Source organism: Rhamphochromis sp. 'chilingali', assembly GCF_963969265.1.
Source record: "Rhamphochromis sp. 'chilingali' genome assembly, chromosome: 9".
NCBI lineage: Eukaryota > Metazoa > Chordata > Actinopteri > Cichliformes > Cichlidae > Rhamphochromis > Rhamphochromis sp. 'chilingali'.
Genome location: NC_137936.1, coordinates 21,024,493 through 21,048,174, shown reverse-complemented (window position 1 = coordinate 21,048,174; position 23,682 = coordinate 21,024,493). Strand labels below are relative to the sequence as shown.

At 41.7% G+C, this 23,682-nt stretch overlaps 1 protein-coding gene across 1 annotated transcript in view; it reads right to left on the bottom strand.

Moving 5' to 3' along the window:
* Positions 1-11,730: 11,730 nt before the first annotated feature.
* The window catches only part of LOC308402047 (inter-alpha-trypsin inhibitor heavy chain H3-like), a 38,042-nt gene continuing 26,090 nt past the window's right edge, over positions 11,731-23,682 (bottom strand). The window contains exons 14-21 of the mRNA XM_080890620.1: positions 19,586-19,818; positions 18,380-18,436; positions 17,219-17,290; positions 16,711-16,818; positions 16,407-16,575; positions 15,280-15,428; positions 12,391-12,475; positions 11,731-12,291 (exon numbers count right to left, since the gene is read on the bottom strand). Coding sequence (XP_080746746.1) covers positions 12,177-12,291; positions 12,391-12,475; positions 15,280-15,428; positions 16,407-16,575; positions 16,711-16,818; positions 17,219-17,290; positions 18,380-18,436; positions 19,586-19,818 — 988 coding nt within the window. The 3' untranslated portion in view covers positions 11,731-12,176. The remainder of the gene's footprint in view (positions 12,292-12,390; positions 12,476-15,279; positions 15,429-16,406; positions 16,576-16,710; positions 16,819-17,218; positions 17,291-18,379; positions 18,437-19,585; positions 19,819-23,682) is intronic.

Here is a 23,682-nt window from a genome sequence, read left to right as displayed (position 1 = left end):
CAAAGACACAAGGATAAAAAAAGTGCTTACACATGGCCCACATACCGCAAAGAATGACAGCCCTTTGGTGGCCCAGATCAGGTTTGCCAGAGGTGGCGCACATCTGGTTGACATCCATCCATACACCCTGCCATGACACCAGTCAGTCAGAAGTGCCAGCTGATGCCGGATCCAAGGAAGACCTGTTTTCTATGAGCCTGGGCCACATAAACCAAACCACAATCGGGCCAGATGTGGCATGCCATCACATAAACTGTGTCATCTACGCCAGGCCTGGCCCATATCTAGATGACATACCACTTACCATGCCATAAGTCAGCCAGCAGTGCCAGCTTGACACCAGATCCAGCCCAGACTTGTCTGCTATGTGGGTCACCTTCATCCTCTTCTTCCATATCACTATCAGATTCTGCCTGATTCTGTCCTGAGCTTCCCAACTCCATTTTATCTCTAACATCATTTTCAATTTGAGAGCTAGCTACACTCTCAGATTTTGTCTTTTGGGCAGAAACTTTAAAGGACTCCACTAACAGCATCTGACCACTTTCTGTGTCCTCTGCTTCATTTGCAGTTGTTCTCTTTTCTTGAGACTTCCCTGAACTCTCCTTCACTGTGTATCTATCACTATTTGACTTTGAGTTTGGATAATTTGCTCTACATTCTCTTTTTCTGTAGTCTGCTTTTCCTGCACTTCAGCTGCTGTCCGACCAAGTTTCTCAGCAGCTTGTTCTCCTGTTTCGTTTAATTCATTGCTCCCCGAATCTCTGGCTTCTGTTGTTCCCTGCCTCTTTTGCCCTCCTTCCACCCGAGTTTAAATTATTTGCAGGAACATTTTTTCTAGCACATGTTCGAACTAAATGGCCAACCTTCTCACACCCAAAACACACCAACGCGCCTGAAGTCACATATAAGTTATAGTCAAAATCATCTATTCGCACATTAAACACTAGATTAAGGTCTTCATTCTTTTTACTTAGGATCATAAGAACCCGTCAGCTGTGTGAGACAACATGCTTTAACAGCGGTGATTTGCAGCCTGATGACAGTTTCTGTCACGGTCTGGCTGGCAGACCGTAGGGATGTGAGAAATGAGGACCCAAAATGCAGGACTTGACGCTAAAGGCAGTGCGTTTATTTACAGGGGTGAAAATCCAAACAACAATAAATCCCCCGTGCGATCCCGACTCCCGTTCCGTGTCTTCTCCCTTATCCCATGCTCTGTCTCCATTCCCTGTGTACTGTCCGTGTGCTGCCTCCTGGTCGCCACAATTCCTCCTGAGGAAACACGCATACAAAAGGCAGCCGTGAGTACAAAACCTAACGGCAGACTTGCACTAACCTTGCACAATAACTGAGACTGACGGGAAGTCACTCAACGATCCAGCGTCGAGGAGCTCTCAGCCACACTGTTTTGAAGCTCCTCTGACGAGGCTTGATCGGCGCCAGGTGTGTGTGGATTCCTGGATGGGACCGGTCAGCTGGCAGGGCCACACCCACCAGGCCTAAAAGTGCCTGCCACGACCGCACCCTCACATACACAAGCACACACCCCTAAACACCTGACAGTACACCAACACGGAACAGGACAGCAGACACAACCATAATAACAATAACCACAATAATGATAATAATAATAACTACAATAGTAGTCCACACTGCTCACGGACCCCGAATCCCTGGAACTGGGTCCGTGACAGTTTCCTGATCGGAATAATAATATTTGCGGTTTTACGCAATCAACAAAATCTGTAACACTTAATTTAATTCCACGCACACTATAAAAATCAAAACTATAATATCGAGAAAAAAGACATAACAGACAGAAAAGTAAAGTTAGAAACAAATTCTCAATCTCTCAGTCAGACTCACTACACGCTCCTCCACCACAGCATGCAATGCAGAAAGAAAGATAGAAAGAAAGAAAGATAGACAGACAGACAGAATGAATAACAGCTCTAATGTGGCCTAATACTCTATCGTAGGAAAGACATTAACCTTCGTTTTAATCTGAGGTATTTAACTTATTTCACAGTTAAATTTGTGCAGCAGTGAATACAAATCTTTCTTTTATAGCTTAGCTTATAACAAAGAAAACTCTAGTCTTGTTGGAGTAAAAACCTTAGTAAATAGCACCAATCAGTGCAAAGATTAAAATTAGATTAATGCCCTGCCTGGTCCCCCTGGCAAAACTTTGCTAGACCCGCCCCTGCACAGTGACCAGCTGTCAGCTACATAAAAAAAGGATCCTGGTGTTATCTGTCTCTGTCATGGTCCTGGGTCGGTGACCCAGCGCTTTTAGTTTGTTATCATTTTCTAGATGATTGTTTAGGTTCTGTGTTATATTCGGTCTGCCTCTGAGTCTGCGTCTGTATCTGTCTGTCTATGGTGTCACCCCATCTGTTTGTGAATCTGTCTGTTTAGTTCAATGTCTTGTCTGGTTCCATGTGTCTGAGTTTCCTGTTTTATTGTGAAGGTCCGTGTTGTATGTGAGTGTGATCAGTTTACGTTTCCCCTGTCCCGTCAGCCCAGATTCCTCCCAGCTGTGTTGCCCTCTTGTCTCTCATCCCCTGATTACTGGTGTGTGTATTTAAGCCCTGTGTGTTTTCCTGCCTGTTGCCGGTTCGTCTGTATTACTCAGTGTGTGTATCCACCGTGTCTTCTCCCTGCTGTTCATCGTCATCCTCCTCTGCTCGTTTTCATTCAGGTTTGTGCTCTGTAGTTTAGTTGTTTCCCAGTTTAGTTTAGTTCGAGCCCCGTTTGCTGTTTGTCCACATTCTTTTTGTGTTCAATAAATCACCTTCACTCCTCTACGACTGCCTGCGATTGGATCCTCATTTATTCCACACGGCTTGCCTCGGCAGCCGTGACAGTACGAACCGGCCACTATGGACCCAGCAGCAGTCAACCCGCCCGAGGAGCTCCGGGAGGACATTATTTACTCGGTAGACAAATTAATTAACTTATGGCTCGAGCATGAGGGGAGAGAATTCCGCCAAGGCATAGCTGTTCGGCTACAGCGCTTAGTTTCTGGTCTCCCCTGGTTGCTCAGCTCACTTCACCCGCTCACACAGAATTTCGTTCTGAACGAGCTTCATCTTCTCCCCCCTGCTACCACCCACTCTGCAACTCATGCTTCACTCCCTGACCCGACGGAGAGTGTCCTGCCCGGCCCGTCGGTCCAGCCTTCAAATGGGAAACGGCACTCACGCCGTCGACGCCCCTCGCCACAGTCAGACCCCAGGATATCAGAGCGGCCGACTGTGGTGAGTAAAAAGGATAACAGCTCCAATCTGAACTTTAAGACTTTTTCTTCTGGGGTTGTTCGGGGTGTGTCAGTGGGAGCTAATTCACAAAGCTTACCTACCTTCGTGATAACCGATCTCTCCCAGGTTGGCATTTTTAAGACTTCAGTGAAAGCAAAGGGCTGTTGTTCTTCTGAACCTGTTAAACCCATGTCAGCTAACCCAGGGTCTGCTAAAACTGTGGCATATATCCCAGAGACAATTAACACCAGCTCTGATAATACCAGGACTGTTTATTCTTTTGAACTGCAACCGGATGCTCAGTTAGCCGCCCGGCCTCAAGCTCAGTTAGCCGCCCGGCCTCAAGCTCAGTTAGCCGCCCGGCCTCAAGCTCAGTTAGCCGCCCGGCCTCAAGCTCAGTTAGCCGCCCGGCCTCAAGCTCAGTCTCCAATTCCACCACCGCCGTCATCCCAACCATTGTTTCAGTCATCCTCAGTTCAGCCTCCTGTTCAGCAGCCACTAGCCCTGCACCCTGTGTCACTTGCTACTCCGGTACAACAAGCCCAGTCAAATCAATCTAAAAGGAACTGTGTTTCATCCGTTTGTTCTAAGCAGAGCGTCAAACCTAATGATAATGTCAACATTCCTCAAAGGCTGGCCAGTTCTGAGACTGAGATGCACTCCAGGGCCTCCCCAGAGGCTGGGTTTCAGCCCCCATCAGACTCTGGACCCCTGGAGTTTAAGAAGCCAGCTGAGGACTGCACCCGGCTGTCGCTGCCTGAGCAGGGTCAATGCTCTGCGCAGCTGCAGGCCGCTATGTGTTTGCCAGAGGCCCGTGTGCCTGCTGGTCCTGTTCTGTCCCTGCCAGAGGCCCGTGTGCCTGCTGGTTCTGTTGCGTTCCTGCCAGAGGTCTCCACCACACCTGCTGGTTCTGTTGCGTTCCTGCCAGATGTCTCCACACCTGCTGGTTCTGTTCTGTGTGTGCCAGGGGCTCCAGTGCCCACTGGTTCTGAGACTGTTTTTGCTGGGGGGCCTGAGGAGCCCGTCCAGCGTCCTGCCTCGTCAGCTGGGGGGCCTGAGGAGCCCGTCCAGCCTTCTGCCTCGTCAGCTGGGGGGCCCGAGGAGCCCGTCCAGCCACCAGCTGCAGTGTCATCACCAGCAGCAGTGTCATCACCAGCAGCAGTGTCATCACCAGCAGCAGTCTCATCACCCTCGCCTGCTGCAGCTTCATCGTCCTCGCGTGCTTTGGCTTCATCCTCGTCTGGTCCGGCTCCAGCCTCCTCATCAGCTGCTTCGCCTGGCCCGGCTCCAGCCTCCTCATCAGCTGCTTCGCCTGGTCCAGCCTCCGCTTCTGCTTCAGCCTCGCCTGGTCCAGCCTCCGCTTCTGCTTCAGCCTCGCCTGGTCCAGCCTCCGCTTCTGCTTCAGCCTCGTCTGGTCCAGCCTCCGCTTTGCCTGGGGCTGCAGGGGCCACGCAGCCTTCAGGTCCCCTACTACCACCTCCACATCGTCGGACATCTGCCAGGCCGCTTGTTGGGCATCTCCGCCACCGTTGGACGCCCTCCTGAACGCCCTCCTGAACGCCGCCACTGCCTTCCGCGTGGCCGGCCTCCGGACTTGTTTCCACGCCGCTGTTGCCATCCGCACGGTCGGCCCCCAGAACTGTTTCCACGCCGCTGTTGCCGTCCGCACGGTCGGCCCCCAGAACTGTTTCCACGCCGCTGTTGCCGTCCGCACGGTCGGCCCCCAGAACTGTTTCCACGCCGCTGTTGCCGTCCTCACGGTCGGCCCCCAGAACTGTTTCCACGCCGCTGTTGCCGTCTGCACGGTCGGCCCCCAGAACTGTTTCCACGCCGCTGTTGCCGTCCTCACGGTCGGCCCCCAGAACTGTTTCCACGCCGCTGTTGCCGTCTGCACGGTCGGCCCCCAGAACTGTTTCCGCGCCACAGCCTACTGCGTGGCCGGCATCCGGACCTGCCCCGCTGCCATTCGCATGGTCGGCCTCCTGAACTTGGCCATCTGGGCCTTTTTGGACTCTGTCCCTCCGTCCTGGGCCCCCTCCGCCCGCCCTGGTCGTGTCCTTTTCTGTTTTGTTTTGGTCTGTTTTTGTGTTTCTGCTGGGCTGTCTGGAGCCAGCCCTTGAGGGGGGGTTGCTGTCATGGTCCTGGGTCGGTGACCCAGCGCTTTTAGTTTGTTATCATTTTCTAGATGATTGTTTAGGTTCTGTGTTATATTCGGTCTGCCTCTGAGTCTGCGTCTGTATCTGTCTGTCTATGGTGTCACCCCATCTGTTTGTGAATCTGTCTGTTTAGTTCAATGTCTTGTCTGGTTCCATGTGTCTGAGTTTCCTGTTTTATTGTGAAGGTCCGTGTCGTATGTGAGTGTGATCAGTTTACGTTTCCCCTGTCCCGTCAGCCCAGATTCCTCCCAGCTGTGTTGCCCTCTTGTCTCTCATCCCCTGATTACTGGTGTGTGTATTTAAGCCCTGTGTGTTTTCCTGCCTGTTGCCGGTTCGTCTGTATTACTCAGTGTCAGTGTGTGTATCCACCGTGTCTTCTCCCTGCTGTTCATCGTCATCCTCCTCTGCTCGTTTTCATTCAGGTTTGTGCTCTGTAGTTTAGTTGTTTCCCAGTTTAGTTTAGTTCGAGCCCCGTTTGCTGTTTGTCCACATTCTTTTTGTGTTCAATAAATCACCTTCACTCCTCTACGACTGCCTGCGATTGGATCCTCATTTATTCCACACGGCTCGCCTCGGCAGCCGTGACAGTCTCTCAGAAACAGTTCATAACTTCCCTTCAACTCATTCATGTCACCTAAAAGGTAAACCTTTTTCTCCATCACCTGTTCAGCTCTCATGATGCAGTAAGGGCATCTCCTGGTTTCATCTTCATGTTTCCCTCTCACCAGATATACAAACAATATCATGACCAGCAGCTTTAACAGCTGTGGCTCCAGCAAACATCAGCTGATAGTAGAAAGTAATATTAACTAAATTCTAACAACAGCTGATCAAGCTTAAACGTGCTGCTGTTGTTTAACGCGAACTCCGCTGGGTTCTTCTTTCTGGTGCAAAGTGGGGGATAAACATTAAGAGAGACAGGACTTAGGACAGAAAAGCCGATCAGCTGATCAGTTTCATGATTAAGGTAGCAACAGGAGAGGGAGGGGGAGAGAATGAGAGAAGAAGAGACAGCTGCAGTGTAAAGACACAGAAGTCCAGCTTTGTGTCTTTTTTTTCATTGTAGCTGAAGTATGGGACAAATCGCGTTCCTTTTCACTTCAACACGAAAAGCGTAATATTCTCTCTGAATACAAGATGATTCCGTTTTTTTACAGGACGGTTGACAACTCTAATAAGTAACCTTAAGAATAAAATAAAGTTCACTATCAGTAACATCATAGCACCTGCCAGCAGTATATAAACTCCGTCATGCTAGCTAGTACGCAGTACGAGTTATTGTAACTGACTGTAAAAAGTCAGCATAACGTTTGGTTATTTTTGCTTGTTTTCTATTCTTTTTCTCTCAACAGGTGATCCAGGAGATTTTTTTTCCCTTTCTCACTGTCCCTCTGCCCTTCTGTTTTTCTTTTCCTTCCTCTTTCTTTCTCCCTTTCCTATCCCTCACTCATGTCTGTCCCATCTATAACAACTGAAAATAAAATAAATAATAAAAACAAAGGTCGATTAAATGGACCAATACGGCAATGCCATGATGATCCATTTGGCAAAATCAATCCATTGGGTGTCCTTGTTGGTCTTCAGACAACAATTCTGACGGCTAAAGAACCAAATGGGACAGGCCAAAAAAAAGAAAAAAAGTCAGCATAACGAAAATAAACTACACACACCATCGGCCCACCGAGTCCAGCTATGGCTGCATGTGTATTTAGTAGTAATTTATTTTTGTAGAGGGCTAGCAAAACAACCGTTTTCAAGGGCATTGCCATATTGGAATTAGAGATGGACTGTACCGATATTACGTATCGGTATTGGTCCGATACTGACCTAAATTACTGGATCAGATATCGGCGAGAAATAAAAAATGTAATCCGATCCATTAAATATCAAAAAAGCACCTCAGAAAACTTGCGACATGGCGTAACTCTCCTCATAACCGTAGCACGTCGGAGCAGTGTGCTCACGTGATAGAGCGGCTGTGTGTATTTGTAGCCTCGCTACCAAACCGGCATTTCATCTCCGAGGAAGTTATCCCAGAGAGAAGTAAAGCAAGTGTGTAAGTTCATCTCTGAATGTTTGTAAAGCATTCCCATGTTAAGCTTAACAACCGATATATGGAGTGACTGCCTCTCTCTCTCTCCCTCTCCTGCTGCTACTTCAATCGTGAAACTGATCAATGATCAGCTGATCGGCTTTTCTGTCGAGTCCGTCTCTCTTCTTTGTTTTTGGCCCACTTTGCACCAGAAAGAGGAAACCAGCGGCTGAACAACAGCAGCACGTTTACCCTTGATAAGCTGTTGTTAGAATTTATTTAATATTAGTTTCTACACCAGGATCTTTTTCTACTTAGCTGACAGTTGGTAACTGTGCAGGGGCGGATCTAGCAAAGTTTAGCCAGGGGGGCCGATAGGGCATTAACAGGGAAAAGGGGGCACAAAGACATACTTTTCTTTCTTATTCTCATTTAAAATGTCTAGCTTTTAATTATTTAATAATTATCCGAATCTTACACCCAAAGTTTTAATCTGATGTAAAATGTATAGAAGTCCATTATTGTAACTGTTAAGTCTAATATACCCTAGTAAGCTATAGTACTTTTTCCTTTGGGAAGATAACAGCTGTGCAGTCTGCAATTCTGTTGAAGAAAGATGTTGAATCTATTTAATTATTCTTGAAAAATAATTTATTTCTGTGCATTTTTTTTCACCCTGCATCAAATTAAAGTTGAGTACATCGATTAAGCATCATGAGGTGGAGGGTGGGGGGTGGTTCCCTATTTTCTTTTGCTGGGAGTTTGCAACCCTATTAGTTAGGTTGCTTAATATTTCTGCTAAGTACTCTTTCAAATACCAGAATAGGGAGGATGGAGTAGGTTTAACTTTATTAGATTGATCAGTATTGCTGAACTATGAAATATTTTGGGTGCATACAGGTGTAACAGAATAACTTTAGTGTTGTTGTTTATTTAAATTTGAGTATGAACTTATACAAAATGCAGCAAGATATAAAAAAACAGTTTTATTAATTAAAAAACACACTATATCGGATTCATATCGGTATTGGCAGATATCCAAATTTATGATATCGGTATCGGACATAAAAAAAAGTGGTATCGTGCCATCTCTAATTGGAATTAGTGGTGCGTGAATCATGAACGAATCGTTCAATACTCGAGAATCACTTTACTGACTCATGAATCATGATTCACAAGCCCAACTGACTCACTGACTCATCCCTGTTGCTGTTAGCAGCAATATATCTAGCTTAAAATTAAAATTGTGGAGCAAAACACAACATCCAGTATCTTAACAAAAGAATTTCTGCTCTGAACTGGAAGAAAAAACCCAGAGTAGAAGCTTACATCAAAACAATAGCTCCTCGGTTCACAGTAGCATCGCTCTGCTAACATGCTACAGCACATTTGAGCTACTTACTCCCTCCCTCCTGTGCTGAATAATAGAGCAAGCGAATCACTCAGGACTCGCTCACCCCCTCCCTCTTGTGCTGGATCATAGAGCAAACGAATCACTCACTCACTCACCCCCTCCTTCCTGGCTCACAGCTTCTTCTTCTTCTTGGTTGTGTAACGATGTAAAAGAATGAATATGGTTTTGTTGTTGTTAAATTCCTGTTAAACTTGGGATCTCAACCATGGGTTTATTTTGAAACTTTTATTTTGAAAATCCGCAGCGGAAGTCTGCTACTGGTAAACGGGTTTTCCCTAAGCTTATCCGTTAGTAGCAATGAAGCTTTTGCTGTGGTAAATTCTTCCTCAGTCCGCCCTGACTGAACATGAGTTTAAGATAAGATAGAACTTTATTAATCCCTCGGGTGGGTTCCTCTGGGAAATTCGATTTCCAAAAATCACAGCACCGACAGAAGTTACAGAGTTACAGAATATTATATATATATATATATATATACACACACACACACACACACACACACATACACACACATATATAAATACAGAGACAAATATAAATAAAATATACGAAGAGGATAAATAGAATAAATAGGAATAAAAATAAAAATACAAGTGAATTGCACATTTCAAGTATTGAGGTCTATTGCACCATTGACTATTTACAAAAAGTATTGCACAAGGTATTGTACAGTGAGGTGAAGAGGCACTACAGCTTAGTTGTTCCCCCCTCCTTTGTCCTCCTGTTTCCCCTCCCTCTCCCCTCCAGAGAGGAGTTAAACAGTTTGATGGCGTGTGGGACAAAGGAGTTTTTAAGTCTGTTAGTTCTTGTCTTGGGGAGAAGCAACCTGTCACTGAACAGACTCTTCTGGTTGTTAATGGCCGTGTGCAGAGGATGCCCAGCATTGTTCATAATGTCCATCATGAAAGGAAATTTTGGCTTTGGTCTGGAAGTTTATTTATATTCACATGAATGTGCATTTAAGTGAATTAATTTCTCTTTTTTTACCTAAACCACAATGCAGTAATATTTTTATTTTATTTTCCATCATAAGTTTTGTGGCCATTTTATTTTTTAATCAATATTTATTTTTTCATTTATTTTAAGAAAACTGAGAGTTCCACTATACGATCATTAGCTTATCCGTTTGTAGCAATGAAGCTTTTGCTGTGTTTGGCGGAATCCTGTTACTGGAAACCCATGGTTATTCATGTCCTATGTTATTGCAGAGACCCGCAAAAAGGGGAATAAACCACGCCTGAGCTCTACCCATCTCGGATCCAGAGAGTTTTACTCATACAGCACCGGACATAGAGACTGAGGGGGGTTACAGTTGGCAACCAATGTTAAGGTGCATTACCGCCCCCTGGCTCACAGCTCAGTGGACATTTAGATGAGAAAATATATATTTGACATATTTAAGGAAAATACTAATAAAATAAAAATAAACAAAATAAATGTTTATTAAGCAATTTTGATATGAAATTGCTTAATTTTAGAAATGTGTTTGCCCTTTTTTGCTCTATAAAATAGTTGTTTTCTTTTAGAATCACTCATCTTAGCAGTAGGATATACATGAAAAGAGAAACAAATTAAGTTTGAGTGAAAATGTATATTTCTTGCACTCTCTGGTCAACTGACTCAGTGAATCTAATGACTCAAAAAACCCGATTCACTTTGGTGAGTGACTCATTAAAACTTGATTCAGTAAAAAAGAATCAAATTTACCATCACTAATTGGAATCCTGACTTCTCTGACAAGGCTAACCAGAATGCCGTTTACTTGATTGTGACATTATTCCCAGGTCCGTGTTCTGCTTTTCTGACCTCTTTTTTTCATATTGAGATTTTGAACCAACATTTGGACTCATCACTTCATACCATATCATTTTCTCACTGATTTTCAGTCCACTTCTTATGTAATTTGGCATGACTGAACCTTTTCTTTCTCTTTCCATGTCGCACAAATGGCTTCTTGACAGCCACCCTTCCACTGAGACCGTTTCTGATGAGGCTTTAGTGAACAGGGCCAGATGCAGCTCTTCAGGACATGACTTTCCGATAGTGTTCATCTGCTGTAGATAGTCGTTTTAGGCCTGCCATTTCATCTTTGTCCACTATTTGTTGTGTTTCCCCCAGTGCTTTTAAGGACACACTGCACTCATATGCATTTTCAGCTAATAGCTCTTTGGTTGGTGGAAAAATACTTTTTCCCACCTGTCACATTGTTATCATTGGCACCTTTTATAGATTCAACTAAAGAAATTGGCTGAAGTTATGTGTTTGTGCCACATGCTACTAGAAAGAAAGGTATTACAGTTTACGAATGGGTTCTAAACTGTTTCATTGTTTGAGCTAGGTGCCTCCTTATGCAGGAATAGGTCAGTGTTAAGTGGCTATAGAAAAACATAATGCAAAGAAATGCTATATATATATAATATGTAGCATTTCCTTGTAAATACTCAAGTAATACTGGACGTAAATGAGCGAAAAGGGAGCCAATGTCCAAATGAAAACTTCAAAGAAACAAGGGTGGCTCAAGACTTTTGCACAGCAGCATAACCATTGCATTTGACCTACTTCCTCCTAGTGGTTCATGGGAGGCATGTTTTGAATTTCTTGTACATCAACCTCCCCAGCAGGAGGGGCTTACAGCTGTTGTACAGAAGAGCTCGCAAACAAGGTTAGGGAATAGTTTGGATTCTTTATTCATTCGCTTGATATCCATTCCATAAACTGTTCTGAGGAAGTCATGAAATTATGCAAGAAAAATAACAGCATTATATTTGTCAGAGATCCTTGAATCAAGTCAGCCTCATTACATGTCATTTGCAGTTTGAGGCTAAAGACAAAACAGAAGAGATGTTTTAAAAAGTTTCCTCTCTCAATGTTCTGGTACTTAACCAGGATTCAGAAATATTTGAAATTGTTATTTATAAGCAAACCTTCTACAATCCAACTCTCTTCCAGATCAGCCAGCAAAGCTGATTAACATTTAGCTATAACAATATGATTACTGTAGTTAAAATTTACAAAAATTTACATTTTTCAACGTATTTAAAAAATAAAGGTGTAGAAGTATGCCTGTTATTGTCATCTCAACTGCATTTGTGTCATTTTGGACGCTATGTTAATGGCAGATGGTGGTAATCATAAATCCTGATTTATGTATGTTATTTTTAATTGGTAATGCTGTCTGACACTAGATCCACATTCACAGTTATATTTCTACATGTTGGAAACAGATGGAAAGAAAGTTTCCACAATATATGTTTTTGCCTTGTTTTCCTTTTAAATTAAAGATTTTTCAAATAAATCAACATATTTGCCAGTTAAAGCTGTGTAATGACAAACTGGAACAGTGGTCTCTGCAGGGCAGAGTCAGCAGACATGAGCCAACAGTTCATTGAGACAGGAGAAGCAAAGCTGTAGTCAACAACCATCTCCCTACAAAAGAAAGAATAAAGAGATCATTAATCTTTGTAGAAATGGCTGGATTCTAAAGCAAAACAAAAACATATATACAAAAAAGAAAAGAAAATATACCCAGTAACGTCTGCCTCCTGATTTTTGATCTTTAGTTTTCTGACAGGAGCTTGCTGTACCTCCTCATAAACTGCAGCCTCTACAGCTGAAAAGAGAGAGTGAGACAAGAGCTAAGATTGAAAACCAATGCAGCAAGGACACACACGCGTGCAAAAACACTAGTGATGGGATTTCCATCTCTTTTTAGAGAACGGGCTCTTTCGGTTTGGCTCACTAAAAAGAGCCGGCTCTTTAGGTTGTTTTGTTGCTTTAATTAATTATTAACAGCAATATAAAACTATGCACAAAAGGAATTAATAATGTAAAAAAAAAAAAACAAAACGGGGTTTTGTTTATATATGTTTATTAGGGGTGCAACGATACACAAAATTCACGGTTCGGTTCGATACTTTGGTGTCACGGTTAGATATTTTTTCAATACAAAAAAAATGTTCATGCCTTTTTAATTTGTCATTTATTAAAATTATAAATATATATTTTAACTCAAAAGTACAGTTTTTAAATTTAACCCTAACCCTTGTGCGTGTTTTTTATTTTGACAGCGAATGCGCACCTGCGGACCACTTATGTGCAGCCCTGGTTATATAGCTCATCATATTGCAGCCACAGAAATTCTTTTGTCCATGAAACCATAAAGCTGCACTTTCTTTTTGCCTTATAGTCTGATTTGTCATAACTTTTCCGTTTTGTGGTAAGCTTTTCTTTGGCTGTCACTTCTTCACCCTGACCCGTCTTATTTGGCTCAGCAGAACTAAAATATATATCCTGCTGCTTTTACACACGGACTCGCATAACGCTCAGCGATTCTCTGCGCGATCAACCTCTCACATGTTTAAGCTTGCTGCAGGAGATTTCACTTGTCATGTTTGCATAGTAAGCTAACGATTGATAAGACGATGTCAGAGGAATTTGTGCACAAATTATCATCACTCACAGATCAGTGCTGTCGCTCTCTATACACAGTTTGCACGATTGCAAAGTGAAAGCAAAAAACAAGCGCAAATTCAAACGCGATTTCAATATGTCACATATTGACAGTGGCTCACCGATGCCAATGACATAATTACCCAGCTACATTTCCGAAAGAATGCAAAAGCATTGACATATATTTTTCCTCCCTGCGATAGGCCGACGGGCAGGGCAGAGATAGATTTTGGTAGTCCGACTGGAAAAATCGCTAGCCCCGGGACGTCGGGCTAGCGATATTGCGAGCCCTGTATCTGATTGAGGAATCACTCATCTTTGGAAAAGAGAGTTTATTACAGAGAAATGGCTCTTTCCAAAATAAAAGCTATACTATACGCTTCTTCTGGGCTATATTCTCAGCAGCATATTAAACATATCAGGTCCCCATAAGTTGAATCATGTGCTAACGGCTGTCTAAACGACTTGGCTAAAGTTTGTAGCATGCTTGCTTGTTGTTGTTGTCTGCTTCCACTTGTCTTTGCACTAGGATGATGTCGGAGTAAATGTGCAGTCATATTCGTTGTGTTCCCACTAGTGCTTTCAGGTTAATCTCGTTGAAATGACCTTAACGCCACAACACGGCAAATCTCCGTTAACGAGCTACCCCTGATCGCCCGCTTACCTTCAGGGTCATACGTCACATGAAAACCAAAATAATTCCAAACGCCACATCTGAATGAGGGTGGGGGAGGTTCAATTTGCCATGTTGCCAGGAGAGCTTAACTTCTGTCTTGCTAGCTTGCCCTGCGCTCTTCCTTCTGACTATGCTGTCTGTGTTGAGCGCTCAGTGGATCTGCGCTCGGCAGTGCAGCCTAGGCGGAGTAGTCGAACGCAGATTCACTGAGCGCTCAACACAGACAGCATCGTCAGAAGGAAAGTTGATAAAATAAATTACAAATTTTGTATTGTTCGATACATATGCGTACCGAACCGAAAGCACGGTATCGAACGGTTCGATATCGATACGAATATCGTTGCACCCCTAATGTTTATATATAAATATATACTTTGGCCAAAGCACGTACAAACTCCAAAACACATTTCTAGCATTAACTGAACTTCCAAAACAGAGCTACCCTAGATCACTTAAATTACACAATTGAAAGCATATGTGTATTGTTTGTGTATTTATACACAAGCACCCATATATATTCAAATAATTTAAACAAAAAGGTTCATTTACCTGTTACTACCACACACCAAATCCGGTCGTTGGTACTTCCTGGCTTGTGTAGCCACTAGGTAACAAAAGCTCAACACTGCGCCTAGCATCCTGGAGCACTTCTGTTGTGTTTGTACGTGTTTTGGAGTTTTTAACGTGTTTTGGAGTTTGTACGTGTTTCGTCTCTAGGGGCCACTGTAAGTATACTTTTATTTATTCACTCCACACAAAATGTAATAAATAAATCATATAATACAAAAAACAACTATTTACATTTCAACTTTTAACTATTTAAATTTTCAGCTTTTTCCTTTTAAACAAATTTAAAGTGAAACAACACAAAACACTGCAAATCACAACACAATTAAATATACACATGAAAAAAATATGAAAACAAAAAGAAGATGCACATTCTTTGTCATATAGGTCTGCATGAATAAACTTTCTGAATCCTTTATCATCCGCAACTGAAAATAGTTGTGGATGATTACTCTACCTTTCTAATGTGACGTTGTTGTCCCTGGCTCTCTTTCCCTCCCACTCTGTTCCTGTGCTACTGCAGTGTAACTACCGTCTCTCCCCCCTCTCCCCAGTGCAAGCACAGGGCTCGCGTGCAGAGTGAAGCGGGAAAAAAATGCGAGAGAGGGTGAGAGAAAGAAAAAAAAGAAAAGAAACTTGCGTTGTTCACTTCAAAGAGGCGGCTCTAAGAGCCGTTTCGTTCGCAACCTACAGATCACAAACACACACAGCTTTTCACTCACCTAAAAGTCCTTCAGCATTGTTGTCCGAGGGACGCCGTCTTAAAACTGGCCAAAATAATTTTTGGCCATTCTTCTCATGAACTATGATGACCATTCGCATGTCTCCAGTGGCAACGTCTATTTCGTTGTTGCGCACAATCACTGTCACACTGGAAAAACATGGAGTTACTCAACTTTTTTAAAAAAACGTAACGGTTCAAGGCACCTGCACAGATCATGCTACTTGGATGAATTTAGCCTGCTCTGATTAAACAGCAGTGTAGTGCATAAAGTACAGAGCCTTTAATGTTAGCATATTTTGTAAAAATGAATTTATGACAGTCAATTCATGACAAACTCTACTTAATGTCTGCCCCTGCCATTTTCATTCTTCAGTCCATGGCTTGAACAAATAATTATTTCCACCCATCCATGCATTTTCTTCCACTTTCTTCCTAGGAACTAGGAGCTGGAGCCTATCCTTGAAAGTTGGGGTACACCCTGGACAGGTCCTCAATCTGACACAGTGCTGGCTTGGTTTCTAATAAGTAAACATAAGTCTATAAGTAAATGTAAATCTATGGACTGCAGCCTACCTCAGCATAAAAAGTAAAAATCTGTATGCACTCGTCTGCCTGTATTCTCGTGCATTTGGGCTTTACTCAAATCCACTCATGTGAGAAACAATCATGTTCCTGCTTTCGCTTTCCTTTTCTGAGCCAGCTAATCTCTGTTCTGTGTGTTTTAAATCTCACAGCCTCTTATCATTTTGCTCCTTCATGTGACCCACCTCTTCCAATTGCTTTACCTCATCCACCATTCGCATGTACCCTCCTAACATTGACTCTGATCTGTTACACTATGTCTAATCACCAAATAGCTTATAATTCATACTCTTTACTTCAATGAATTACCAGTGCTTTCAAATGATCTGTCCTTACTGAAATCACATCTCATCTGCTCAATAATCAACACAAAATAAAAAACAAACTTTTTAGGGGTTTCAGCCTCAGAGATGTCAGCTAACATATATAGGTGCTGAGAGAGACAGTCTTCTCATGTAAATCTTGGTAACACAGGTGAATAAGGTCACACATCTGTGCTTAAAGCTGAGAGCACGAGTCTCGACCATGATAATACAACATCACCTTCCAGCTGTAATGCGATCCTGTCCAGTGTAATATGTCACTGTCTGTCCATCTCGTACAGTGACCCAGTTGGTGTCGATCTCAACATGTTGGCTGTCTTTGACGTGTATGAAAATTCTGCTGAAGCCTCCATTTGTAACTGAATCAAGCTCACCATTTACAGACAGTTCTAGAAGAAAAGAGAAATGCTCATCTTATACCACAAACTGGAGTTTTCATATGAAAATAACAATGAGAAAGAAGAGTAACCGTTTTTATTACACTGAAAAGAAATATTAGGATGGAAAAAGCTAACACTACTGACCCCTGCTGGGATAGTGAAGAAGTTTAAGGCGGACAGGTCCACTGACATCAAAGCATAGTGGAACAGTCTGGTTCTCAGCTTTTAGCAAAAACCTGTGGAGTACAGGAACTAGAGATACAGAGGTACACAGTGTTAGAACATTTTTAGTGAAATTAAATATTCACCCCAGGTTTTCTACCCAAAATGTGCTTTATAACCCCTGAGCCAGGAATCCAAAAAATACACAATTGTTCATACATACTATGCAGAGCCTAATTTATATAACATATTATTCTTACAATTTTGTTTGCTTTTCTTTTTGTTTTATGGTTAATGAAGAGATTTGAAAAACAGCCCATGTTTGGAGTTTCCTTCCAGAAAAAAAGTATGTAATTTGCTGCATATCTGAGTACATCATGGGTTGTTTGGAACTTGCAATACAAAAAAAGCAAACAAACAAAAGAAACCAAACCAAAACAATTACTATTATTTTTTTATCAACCTGAATGACATCAAGGCAATACAATACCATCAGTGGCTTCCAGAGTAGTAGTATCACGTGAAAGATGAACAACAGCAGGTTGGACATCAGGGAGAACAACTGTAAATACATTTAATCACATACACTAATATTTTAAGTCTTTATGTTGCATATTGAGTTTATAAACACATCCTGATACTAACCACTGCTTTAAATAAATAAATAAAGACACGTATATATTGAGTCTCACAACTCAGTGTCAGTCTGTAAACATAGTTTGTACATAAATTCTAATTTTTGCACTTCAACTTGTTAGAAATGTTGTTGACAAACATTATCAAAGACAGCTCCTACACTGGTTTTGACCTGTTCAACCTGCTTCACTCAGGGAAACACTACAGATGCAGCGTAAATAGTTTCTTCCAAAAAGCCATAACCACGCTGCACTGACAATACAATACCACCTCCCAATCCAAGGACTACCCTCTACACCCAGACTACACTCTTTACCATCACTACTGTGTAATATTTAATTAATTTAATACTGTTCATATGTATATAGTGCTGCAAAACGGTGTCCCCCTCCCCGTTTCTTTTCCTACATGTCTGCACTGAGAAGGAGATGCTCTGTATCTCATTGTGCATGTGTACAGTGACAATAAAAAGCATTGTATTCTATTCTATTACCCCACAAATGCAAAACCTGATAGTACATATGAATTCATATAAAAGCTTTGAATGCTTCACTAGAAGAACAGATGTTAGGAAACCCAGTAAAATTACGCATTAAAACTGTGCACACAGGTTTTTTGGGTAATTACCAATACTGTTAATCTAAAAATAAACAGTAACATATAAGAAGGAAATATCTGTTTTTATTATATACTTTTGTATGTTTTTGTAAGAGTACATTTGAAAATTCAGGGATAATATTAATGATTATATTTTAGCATTAACAATATGCTTAGGCTGCTGCCCCCGCGACCCGGCCCCGGACAAAGCGGATGAAAATGGATGGATGGATGGCATTAACAATATGATTTTGATTAAATAGCTTGTATATACTGTTGGATTAATTATTCCACCCCCCCCCCCCCCCCCCCCCAAAAAAAAAAATACAAAATTGGTAGTTACCAATACTGTTAATCTAAAGCAGCAGTTACATAAACCTTGCATTGGGTGATCTAATAAATTTGTTAAGCACTTCACCTGCTCCAGGATGTCCACTCTCTCCTCTCTCTCCTCTGGGGGTGTGCTGTTGCATGACTAAAAATAAACAGTAACATATAAGAAGGAAATATCTGTTTTTATTATATACTTTTGTATGTTTTTGTAAGAGTACATTTGAAAATTCAGGGATAATATTAATGATTATATTTTAGCATTGACAATATGATTTTAATTAAACAGCTTGCACATACTGTTGTATTAATTATTCCAATAAACAGATTTGTTTTGGTAGTTACCAATACTGTTAATTTTATGGTAGCAATTACATGAACCTTGCATCAGGTGATGGTCTATTACATTTGTTAAGCACTGTACCTCGACCAGAGAATCCTTTTTCAGGTGAATTCTGTACATTACGTGACTTAAATAAGAATAGACAATTGGACTTCTACCGGATTGCAGAAGTTGGAACAGTTTGTTGCCAGGATGGGACGGGTCCTTCAGTATCTGCGCTGCTCTAGTCCGTCATCTCCTGGTTGCATTTATACCCTAGTGGAGGTCCCTTAAGAGGACTATTAATCATGTGACTCATCACATGAGCCAAAGTGTGAAAAAGGCATGGGTCATTATCACAAGAGGTTTTTGGGTTAAACCACTGTGGGACCTTGCTTCACCTGATGCTAGATGTAAGTGGGGCGTGAGCTGGGAAGGGATCTCAAAGCTGGTTTGTAGGTGGCAGACAGTTGGTGTTGTAAGCAACCCCCTCTGTTCAAAGATGGTCATTCAGAGAGGCACACAACCATTCACACTGACATTCACACCTATGGACAGTTTAAGTTTAAAATAATCAGTTAATCCAACCCTGCCAACTGCATGTCCTTGGACTGTGGGAGGAACCTGGAGAGGACTAGGGCTGCCACAAACGATTATTTTGATAATCGACTAGTCACCAATTATTTTTTCGATTAGTCGACTAATCAGATCATACATCCATTGGACATAAAACGTACAGCTTATTGCACCAGCATGCATCTGCTCTTATATAACTATCATTAGCTTACAGCTTTAAGCGTTTAAGGTATGTGCTAAATAAAAATAAAGACAAGATGATAGTCAGGGCATGGCAGTTTGATGCATATGTTTTTTTTCCCCCCTTAACTTGACAATGACATTAGTCTGGGGGCTAAAAGTAGAGATTATGAAACATTTCATTTATTTCAGTCTTTTTGTGTTTGTGATACTCACCAGATGAACGGCGACTACTAGGAGCCAAATATTGTCTTGAAAAGGACTTCCCTACACGGGGCTGCCATCTCTGTGGTGTTTCACCTTCCTTTGGTTTATGAAGCACATCTGTGTTCTCTCCTGGAGGCTTTGTGACCACCATAGATGTGAGAGGAGTCACAAAACTGTACTTCAGTGACAGCTCCAAAGCCTCCTTCTTTACTTTCTCTTTCTCCGGTCCAGATAACTGAAGTCTGTGTCACAATATATTAAATAAATATGATGGTTGACTTACAAGTGGAATATGATTAAATCATTTGTTTTTTAATTGATCAATTGAATTTGAAAATATCCCCAGCTAGTCTTTACTGCTGTCACTGCTGTATGGGACACATCTTTCAGAATCCTGAAAGATAATGCTCATTAAAAACATAGTATATTATTTGATCTATTTTACCTATCTGCTGCAAGATAAACTGGAGAACTGATATCAGAACAGTTGTGGCACCAATGGGTTCAGGGATTGTTTTGAACTCATTGGTGCTGCTTTGGCTTTCATTATAGATCGTTAACATGTGGTTGTTGTTGTTGTTTTTTTACAAAATTAACACTCAGTTGGCTGAGGGTTTGTTTGTATCCAGTATCGATCTTAGGCTAGACCACCATGCTAACCAAGTCTACCACAGATATGAATGAGAGAGATAAATATAAAGCCATACTGGTTTGGACATTGCCTGGATTAACAAGGTCAATGTCAGGTGTTCAGGAATTAGGGCACCCTGGTGAAAAGTGTTCTACTGGAACAAGACGGTATCGTTCAGTGTGAGGGCAACTGACCAGAAAGATAGGATCATGGCAAAGCTGGAAACCTGAATCCTCCATAGTCGGTTACCAACACTACGTGAAGTACCCTTAGAACATCTACTAGATTGTGCAAGTGCAGTGCTATGGACAATACCTACCGCAACCATTACTAAGACTAACCACCTGACTTACACTACGGCAGCAGTGATCAGTGAGATGCTTGGCTATAAGTTGAACAGGTCTAAGTTTATTAGATTGATCAGTATTGCTGAACTATGAAATATTTTTTTTGTATACAGGTATAACAGAATAGCTTTAGTGTAGCTGTTGTTTTAAACTTGAGTATGAACTTGCAGACTTGCAAAATGCAGCAAGATATTTTAAAAAACAGTTTTGTTGATTAAAAAACACTATATCGGATTCATATCGGTATCGGCAGATATCCAAATTTATGATATCGGTATCGGTATCGGACATAAAAAAGTGGTATCGTGCCATCTCTAATTTTTATACACTGCAGGAAAAACGAAAATAAATATTATACTGCAAATTTGCAAAAAAGCAGCATATGCATCAAAATAAACTATTTCCAGCAGTGCAATATGAGTCCTAAGCATCCCAGAAACGACACAGAAAGTCATAAAGTCAAAGATAACTTTTAAAAAGACCAGTATAGGCCCTGAGGCCCTGATGGAAAAAAAGACGACATTTCCGCGAAAATGACGTCACTTCCGGTTTCGGGCAGGTAATGGCGGAAATGCAAAAGTTTGCGCTGACGTCTATTCCAAAGTAGGAAGTGTTATGAACAGCTGATCGGATCGGCAAAGCGTGTTTCTGGAATATTATGTTTTTGTTCCTGCAAGCGCTTTTTATGCAGTTTTTACAAAGCTATATGTGGAAGGAAACCGTGACCTAGGACAAGCTGATGGCATAAGATGTAAGTACAACTCCTCCGGTTTCATATGCAAAACAAATTATTGCGCTAGCTTACGTGATTGCAGAGCTACCGGGATTTAAAAATAGTTACGTAAAACAGAGCGTGCCCGCTCCGACCGGCTCTAAAGGCTTAACTAATTGGTGTGTGTTATCTGGCTTCATGGATAGATAGAGTTGGGTGTCATCTGCATAGCAGTGAAAATGTATGCTATGCCTTCTAATGATACTGCCTGTATAATGTGAACAGATTTGGTCCTAGCACTGAACCCTGTGGAACACCATAATTAACCTCAACGTGTGAAGAAGACTCTCCATTTACATTAACAAATTGGAGTCTATTAGATAGATATGACACAAACCACTGCAGCGCAGTACCTGTAATCGCTCTAATAGGATGTTATGGTTGACAGTATCCAACGCTGCACTGAGGTCTAGCAGGACAAGCACAGAGATGAGTCTACTGTCAGAGGCCATAAGAAGATCATTTGTAATCTTCACTAAAGCTATTTCTGTGCTGTGATGAGCTCTGAAACCTGACTGAAACTCTTCAAATAAGCCATTCTTCTTCAAATGATCTGTAAGCTGACAACTACTCTTTCAAGAATGTTTGATATGAAGGGAATGTTAGAGATTGGCCTATAATTAGCTAAGACAGCTGGGTCCAGAGATGGCTTTTTAAGTAATGGTTTAACTACTGCCAGCTTGAAGGCCTGTGGTACATAGCCGATTATTAGAGATAGGTTGATCATATTTAAGATTGAAGCATTAGTTAATGGCAGGACTTCTTTGAGGAGTCTTGTAGGAATGGGGTCTAAAAGACACGTTGAAGGTTTGGAGGAAGTAATTACTGGTAACTCAGAAAGATCAATTGGAGAAAAAGAGTCTAAATGAATATCAGTGGTATTCAAAGTAGCTATAGATAATGTTACATCTGTGAGATGATTATGGTTAATTTTTTTTTCTAATGGTTAAAATTTTATTTGTAATGAAGTTCATGAAGTCATTACTAGTTATCGCTAAAGGAATGATTGGCTCAACAGTGCTCTGACTTTTTGTCAGCCTGGCTACAGTGCTGAAGAGAAACCTAGGGTTGTTCTTATTTTCTTCAATCAGTGATGAATAGTAAGATGTTCTGGCTTTGCGGAGGGCTTTCTTATAAAGCAACAAACAATTTCTCCAGCAACAAACAATTTATCCAAATAATGATCTTCTAAATTTGTGAAACGCCATTTTGTCTCCAGCTTACGAGTTATCTACTTTAGGCTACGTGTTTGAGAATTATACCACGGCGTCAAATACTTCTCATTTGAGGCTCTATTTTTCACAGGAGCTACAGTACCCAGTGTCATACATAGTGAGGAGGCAAAATTATTAACAAGATAATCTACATCTGTTGGAGTAGTGTTCAGATAGCTGCTCTGCTCTGTGTTGGTACAGGGCATTGGAGATGATAACACCGGATGGATTATATATTAAACTTAGTTATAGCACTTTCAGAAAGGCATCTACTGTGATGAAGTCTACTCCGCACTGCTGTGTAAACAATTATTGTAAATTTAAACGTAATCAGGAAATGATCAGACAAGAGAGGGTTTTCAGGAAACACTGTAAAATGTTCAGTTTCTATCCCATATGTTAACACAAGATCTAGAGTGTGGTTAAAGTGGTGGGTGGGTTCTTCTACATTTTGAGAGAAGCCAACTGAGTCTGATAACAGATTAAATGCTGTGTTGAGGCAGTCATTTTTAGCATCTACATGGATGTTAAAATCACCCACAATAATTATTTTATCTGAGCTGAGCACTAAATCAGATAAAAAGTCTGAGAAATAAGACAGAAACTCTGTGTAAAGCCCAGGTGGACGATAGATGATCACAAATAAGACTGGTTTTTGAGTTTTACAGCTAGGGTAGATAAGGCTATGCATCAAGCTTTCAAATTAATTAAAAGTCAGTCTGGGTCTTTGGTTGATTGATAGGCTGGTGTGAAAAATTGCTGCCACACCGCCCCCTCGGCCTGGTCTTTGAGGTTTCTGATAGTTAGAATGATTCGGGGGTGTTGATTCATTTAATCTAACACAATCATCCTGCTGTAACGAGGTTTCTGTCATGGTTGGCTGTGTGGCAGGCAAGCAGAAGTGGTGGACCCAAAATTGCAGGACTCTTGGAGATGGGAATAAACTGAAAACGTAGCTTTATTGCTGGAGGAATGATTCACGAAATAAAACTTACAAAAACAAAACTCTAAACCGAGGTGCTGGAGGACAGGACATTACAAACACACAGCAAGTTGAGGGTACGACGCGACACTGACACAGAGAAACACAGGGCTTAAATACACAGAGGGCAGTAATCAAGGGATGAGAGACAGGAGGGGAA